The 7276-nt window shown below is 42.8% G+C and overlaps 1 protein-coding gene across 1 annotated transcript; it reads left to right on the top strand.

Moving 5' to 3' along the window:
* Positions 1 to 310: 310 nt before the first annotated feature.
* Positions 311 to 6621, top strand: LOC116406650. Its single transcript, XM_031891148.1, has 2 exons — positions 311 to 322; positions 5398 to 6621. Exon 2 carries the CDS (start codon positions 5428 to 5430, stop codon positions 6619 to 6621), a length of 1194 nt encoding a protein of 397 aa, XP_031747008.1. The 5' UTR covers positions 311 to 322; positions 5398 to 5427.
* Positions 6622 to 7276: the final 655 nt, after the last annotated feature.

Raw genomic sequence — 7276 nt, 5'->3', positions numbered from 1 at the left:
TTAACAATTAATGACGAGCCTAGCCTATGACTGATTGCTGTGCATTCCGGAACGTTATCCTCTCTCTGTCACGGTAACTTTAAAGGTATCTTATTCAAGTACCCTTTAAAGGGGGGGAGGGCTACTCTCTGCGAGGAAACGGAATTCAGCATCAAAAAGAACCTGGAAGAACAGAAAAAGGTTCAGGATTTTTCGGAGGAAAGCGGAAAAATTCGGTGATCACCGTCGGAGGGAATTTGACCCTTGGTACCAAGTCCTCAGTCTAAAAACTTGAGAGACGGCGTCAGTCTTGAAGAGCGCATCAAGGACGACGACAGGACAGGTAATTATAATTATGGAATTGATAAATAAGTTTGGCAAATCAAAGTAATGTGATTTATAAGTTCATGTCAAATGCTGATACTGATTCCAGATTTATGGCATAGTCTTTACCAACAATGTAGTGAAGCAAATACCCTACTGGACCGTAAGTTTATTTGTCCAAACAGACAGAGGCTTAAGTTACGAATATTTTGAAGATGATTCAGATTTTCATAATATGGTTTTTAAACACGATCACAGTCAGATGATTTGCTCTAATCTACAGAGAAATGACACAGAAAATGACATGCATGAATGCTCAAACTGTAACATCTTAATGGACCATATTTTAGAATTAGAGCAACAGATAGCAAATGCTGATGAGGTTAAGTTAATATGTGCAGGCAGAAGAGCTCAGGCTTCAGGGCAAGATGAGGAAGGTGGGGAGGAAGCTAGAAGAGCTAATGATGCCGAATCTGCCCAACAGAGGAAGCGTCAGCTCTTGGACAAAGCCGCTAAAATTAAGTTAAAAATTCACGATCAACTAATGAAAATCCTTAAAGATATACCTGCCTATAACTTAAACAAAGATACTTTCATTAATGCAGACATCCTTGAATCAAATTTAAACAAATACAACCTTTCTGATTCACAAAGAATCAGATATTCAAGGTGTGGCTCCCACACATTTCTCTAGACGTCTAGTCCCACCCATAAAGTGAGCCAATAATAGAGGCAGGACAGACTAGACACGGTACCAAAAAAGATAGGCTCCAACAGTTAGTGTACCTTACTACAGGGGAAGAACTCCCATCTTTAGAGGTAATTGAAACCCTAAAAACATCAGCAAATGAGGATCCATTTGCATTTTTGGTTGTTTTTGAACAAGCCTACAGACTTGTTATGGGTCTAAAACAGGACGAAACTCCAGAATCTATGATTTCAACCTTTTGTAAAAAAATTCAAATATCTTGACCCAGCAGCGGCAGTTTTAGTGTCTAAAATGCGCACGCTAGAGGACGCTGCAACTTTCATAGACAAATATAGAAGACAGCTCAAATTAAAACCCAAAATAGCTGAAGTCACTCAGGTAACAAATAGAGTTATGTCCACCCCCGAGAACAGGCCCAAAAACCCTTTAAAAGACAGGGCACCTCTGCAACAGGGCTGCACAGCCTAGTCTGCCATAGGTGTCAGAGGAAGGGACATATCAGAAAGTACTGCAGAGTACCAGTCAAAGATTTACCACCCAAGGGCGTTGGGAGGGATAATGGGGTTACAAGTGCAGCCTCAGCCCCACCTGCTAATATTCCAGTGGCACGGGAATCACCCTATGGCACCACTTCTGAGGCAGGTCAGGGAATTGACAATTAACTCTGGTGCACAGCCTGTCCTCAATTCACAGGTATACCAGAGGAAGTGGTCAATCCGCAATGACTAGAGGCCCCCACCTTTCACCCCCTACAATACCTCAGCCCCCTATCTTTGGACGGCTCAGGAAGGCCTTACCTCCAGGCCATTTTAGCTGGAATCCATACAGAATTGTTAGTTGACACCGGGGCTCAGTTAAGCATCATAGGTAAAAAGTTGCCACTAGAAGCTGATCCCAGCAGCACCTAGTTGTACTGTTGTCGGTTTCAACGGAAAGGGACACACGACTGCAACTATGTTCGCAGACGTTCCTTTAACCATCCCTGGGTACTTACAGACCAAGGTAGATTTCTGGTTTTGTGAGGGTGCAGACAACATTCTGGGAACAGATGTCATGCAAAAGAGGGGATGGATTGTTTGATCTAGGCAACAAGGCGATCTGGAAAGATGCCCGAGGGAAGAAACCAGTTGTGATTGATCCATCAGAATATGGCCACTTGAAACTGTATGCTCCACTGAAATTACGGTAAAGGAGTTTCAATGGCCAGATACTGGGGATAATCAAGTTCTCACAGAGCTGGTACACAAGTTTCCAAATTTGTGGGCCCAATCCAAAAATGAGTGTGGTCTAATGGAAGGTGTACGGGTTAACATCCAAGGAACAGATCCCCCCTCCACAAAGACAGTACAGACTCCCTCCTGAAAGCGATAGAACCTATAGGACAAATTATTCAGGATCTGGAAAAAATAGGAGTAATTACTGAAACAACCTCCAAATGTAACAACCCCATATGGCCAGTGAAAAAACCGGACGGGTCATGGAGATTAAACCATTGATCTAAGAATGTTAAATAAACATACACCACCCCTCACCCAGCTTGTGGCTGAGATGCCTGACACAATGTCAAAAATCTCAGCTACTGCAAATTGGTACTCAACCCTGGACATCAAAAACGGGTATTTCAGTGTAGAACTCGATGAGGGATGTACCTATAAAACGGCCTTCACTTTCCGCCATAAACAATTTGCCTTCCGCCGACTAATCCAAGGTTGGTCCCTCAGTCCCACCCTGTTTAATAATGCCCTTGCGGAGAAAATTAGCCACGTTCTCACGCCAAGAATGTCTCCTCCAATATGTGGACGACATTCTACTCCAAACGGTAGATAAACAGGAACATTTGATTCTGTTAGAAGAATTGTTCACGATACTCTCTAATGCAGGTTTAAAACTTCATACCACTAAGGTGAAGTTACTACAACCAGAGGTCCAATTTCTGGGGATCCAGATAGGCCCAGGTTACAGGAAACCCTTACAGGAAAGAAGCAAAGCTATTGCTACACTTCCTGTCCCAACCTCACATAAGGCCTTACGTCAATTCCTGGGATTGTTAAATTTTTCCAGAGAATTCATAGAGTCCTTTGCAGAAAAGCTAAACCTCTCTATGAACTCTTACAGGGTAACCAATCCACTTTTGGTGACTGGGGCCTAGAACACCAGGAAGCATTTGAGACTCTCAAAAGAGATCTCCAAATGGCTCCTGCATTGGCCACAGTGGATCCAGCTGCTCCCTTTGCATTACAGGTACACACATCCGATGTTTCTATTTCAGCTGTAGTGTTACAACTCCAGGGAGAAAATTGGAGACCGGTAGGATATTTTTTCCAGGCTGTTGACCCCAGTAGAAAGAGGATTTGAGGTTTGTGTCAGACACCTTCTAGGAGTCCATTTTGCGGTAAATGCATCCGAACATTTGGTAGGATTTAAAGAAATTTGTTTGCAAACTCCACACACCCCATTAAAGCTTCTCCTTGAGAGAAACATTCCGGGCGTGTCTAATCAAAGATTTGCACAATGGTTAATTGCCTTATCAGGGAGGCAAATCAAGGTCGATCACAAGGCAAAATACATTCTTTCACAACTCATGCAGTATGAGGGAGAGATACATGAATGCCTGGTAGATGCAGAAGAAACCTTACCAATCCTGTTCCGGAGAGAGGCAAGTACCACCGATGAGGCAGTATTTGTAGATGGGTCCAGATTTTTTGCAGACGGTAACTACTACACAGGTTATTCTATTTGGTACCCAGACAGAAATCTTGCAATTAAACACAAATTGCCAGGATACTTTTCTGCGCAAAGGGCAGAACTAGAAGCAGTAAAAACAGTCTTAGAAAGAGATCTAAGCGAGGGAAAACACCCCCTAGTCATCTATAGTGACAGTTCCTACGTAGTCAGATCCCTGACAGATCACTTAGCGGTATGGCAACGTAGAGGATTTGTAGATGCCTCCAACAAGACACTTACACAAAAAGAGACACTAGAAACAACATTTAAACTTGCCATGGAAGCACCACGTCTCTATGCAATTGTAAAAGTGCCTGCTCACAAGAAAGGTGAGGATCCCCTTATCGTAGGAAACACAATAGCTGATTCCCTAGCCAAAGAAGCAGCACTTAATGGAGAGGAAGTAATGCCCAAAACACCCCTCACAGTCTCTCCAGTTAAGAAAGCAGACACACGATTTCCCTCATTTGAAGAGGAGCAAGCGAAAGATCCATCTCTTAATCCTCAGGTTGACCTAACATTCCCCTTTATTCGTGAGAATGGAATGTTATTTCATGACTTAAACGGGAAATTGCGTCCTGTGGTTCCTAAACACTTACAAATACCATTCACAAAATACAATCACGAAAGTTTAGGCCACATAGGACAGAAAAAGCTTTTGGAGGTATTAGAAGAAAAATTTTACTGGGAAACAATGAAAGACACAGTAGAAAAGGTAGTAACCTCTTGTCTCATCTGTGCCCAAACCAACCCAAGGCCTAAAGGTCAACGACCACCTTTACAGCGTGTTCCACCCGCAGACGGACCATGGTCCACACTCCAAATAGATTTTATAGGTCCTCTACCGTCAGGTAAGTATGGGCTTAAGTACGCATTGGTAATAGTGGATGTGTTCTCAAAATGGGTTGAAGCCATCCCCTTAAGGAGGGATGACGCACAGTCTGCAGCCAAGGCCTTGTGGGAACATGTGTTTTCCAGGTGGGGTTTTCCACAAATTTTAGAGTCCGACAGGGGAACCCATTTTACAGGTCAGGTGATGCAAGCGACCTGTGCGCTATTGGGCGTCGCCCAACGCTTTCACCTACCCTATCGACCGCAATCTTCGGCTGTCGCGGAAAGATCTAATCGCACCCTCAAATCCAGATTAACAAAAATGTTACTGGATAGAGGAAACACCTGGGTGGACGCACTACCTGCGGTCCTCCTAAATGTCAGAGGAACCACTTCCTCCACTACAAAGTATACACCTTTTGAACTCATGACAGGAAGGCAGATACCACTAGTTTTTCCAAACGAACCTTTCTTGTCTACACCACAGAGGGATGCCATTGCAAAATCAGAATGGTTGAAACTTTTACAGGAAAACTTGGCTACCATACTCCCACACGCCGCCTCTAACATGCAAAAGATCACTCCTCCAGAATTTACAAAGTTTCAAAAGGGGGGGATGGTAATGGTTAAAACCCTGAGAAAGGCGGGACCCTGGTCCTCAGGATGGGAGGGACCTTACACAATCATAAACAAATTAGGTCCGGTAACATTACAGGTACAAAGACCTTCCGACTCAGTACAAAACAGGCGTAGACAACAAACTTTTTGGGTCCACGCGGACCAATGTAAATTGTATGTTCCAAAAGAATGATACTGCTTTGTTTTAACAGGAAACAGGAACCTACTTGTGGGATTCCAACATGAAAACAAGGAAAAAGAAATCATGCACAAGACAGATCTTCTTCATTACAGCCATCCTTATTATGATCGGGATAACAATGGCCTCAACAATCACCAACCAAAAGATTCCATCAGAAAGAGTCCGGAGAGAAGAACCGGAAGCAAGAGAAGAACAAACGGAGGCAAAGCCCACAGGAAAAACACGCTTACTAGGAGAAATCCTAGAGGAACAAGGACCAGAAGAACCAACGGAAGTACAAGGAGAACTATCTCTCGGAACTCAATCAGGTCCAGTTTTGAAATTCTGTGTAAGAATCCCTTTTCTTCAAGGAGGACAAATCCGGATTGATATAACTTTAGGGCCTAGAGCCAAATACAAATGGATGAAAGGGACGTATACATATGAAAATAACACTCAATCATGGGAATGTAATGTAGACGACTTTGCAGTTTGGACACTAGAAATTAGAGGGGAACAACCACTAACATTTAGAAGTAATCCAGACTTAGGGGAAGCTCACATATCCAAACAAGGCACCCTAAACCCTCTTAACCTTTACTCGTCTAGAATTTGGATGAAACAACTCAGACCAGAAAGACCATCCCAAGATAGGGAAGCAGGAGACGATACTGTAGGAAGAGTTTGGGAGATCCAAGCGGATAGGGGATTAGAACCCATAAGCATACAAATGTCATTCTTAGAAAGTGATGTTGTCTTTCCTGAAATCAGGATATGGCCAGAAAAAGTAGAATTGCAGGAAGACTTGTCTTTAAAACTAAGCTGTGGTACACGGCTGAGTTTACCTGCAGAGGCCACAATATCCTGGATTCGAGGAAAAGAAAATCTAGGAAGCATTACTTTTGGTTCACAGGTTGTCATACATCAAGGTATTATGGGTAAGATAGAATGGTCTGATCAAACACTCAAATTTAAGTCCAAAGCGCTAACACTTGCAGATCAAGGTAACTATGAATGCTGTATTTCCATTCAGAATAAAACTGCATGTAAATCAGCCAAGGTAACGGTTACACCTCACCCACGTAACATCTCTTGCTCAGGACAAAGTTTCATACCATCAAGCCCTTTCCAAATTAACCATTTTCACTCAAAACCCCTTCTAAAAGATGGGCAATTTATTACTATACTGTGGCACTTTAATCGGTCAGAGTGGAAAATTTCCACACGATACCACAGTGTAGGCCTCATTTGGTGAATATGGAGAAAGGAATGGACTACTGGTTTGGAAACAGGGAACATAACATACCCAGAGCAAGGAGAGATGTCATAGGAAAGATCCTAGGAGGTTTTGGAACCGTGGGATCTGTAATGAACAGCATGAGCATTGGCTCTTTACAGAAAGACTTAGAAAGTACAGGTTTACTAGACAGCAAGGGTATTCACGTCCAAAGGAATTTGAATCAAATCTTAAATTCCATGGTTGTCAAGACAGCTTCTGTTCTGGGTCCTTCAGTCCTACACCTGCAGGAAACAACCGTGGGGCTCTTGAAGAGTTCAAATATAGCTGAGGTAGCCAGAGCCTGCATGGAAATTCAAATTGAATATTCCACAGATCTTAAAGTCACTGCACAGGCCCTGCACGGAGGAATTACACCTTTAGGAATCCGTAATAGCTTACCAGAGGAATACAGAATAGCTTTAAACCATCTTGATCTTTGGATCAATAAATGGATGGGTTGCAATGAAAAGAATGTCTAGGCACTTCACTAATCCCACTAGCAGGCCAAGAACTACCTGTTTATTCCATGGCTATCTTAGGAATACCTGTTAGTAACAATCAGTTGTTGTTTTATAAGTTACAGTATAAAGATTTTATTATACCATCTGTAGCAGCTGAACCAGAACAAGTA

The sequence above is a fragment of the Xenopus tropicalis genome, chromosome 8 (assembly GCF_000004195.4).
Source record: "Xenopus tropicalis strain Nigerian chromosome 8, UCB_Xtro_10.0, whole genome shotgun sequence".
Taxonomy (NCBI): Eukaryota; Metazoa; Chordata; class Amphibia; order Anura; family Pipidae; genus Xenopus; species Xenopus tropicalis.
The sequence above is the reverse complement of the archived record's forward strand: the minus strand, read 5'-3'. Positions and strand labels throughout refer to the sequence as shown.

Bases quoted from the DNA above. Each gene is read 5' to 3' on its own strand.
- LOC116406650 (XM_031891148.1), top strand. From the start codon at position 5,428: ATGAAAACAAGGAAAAAGAAATCATGCACAAGACAGATCTTCTTCATT.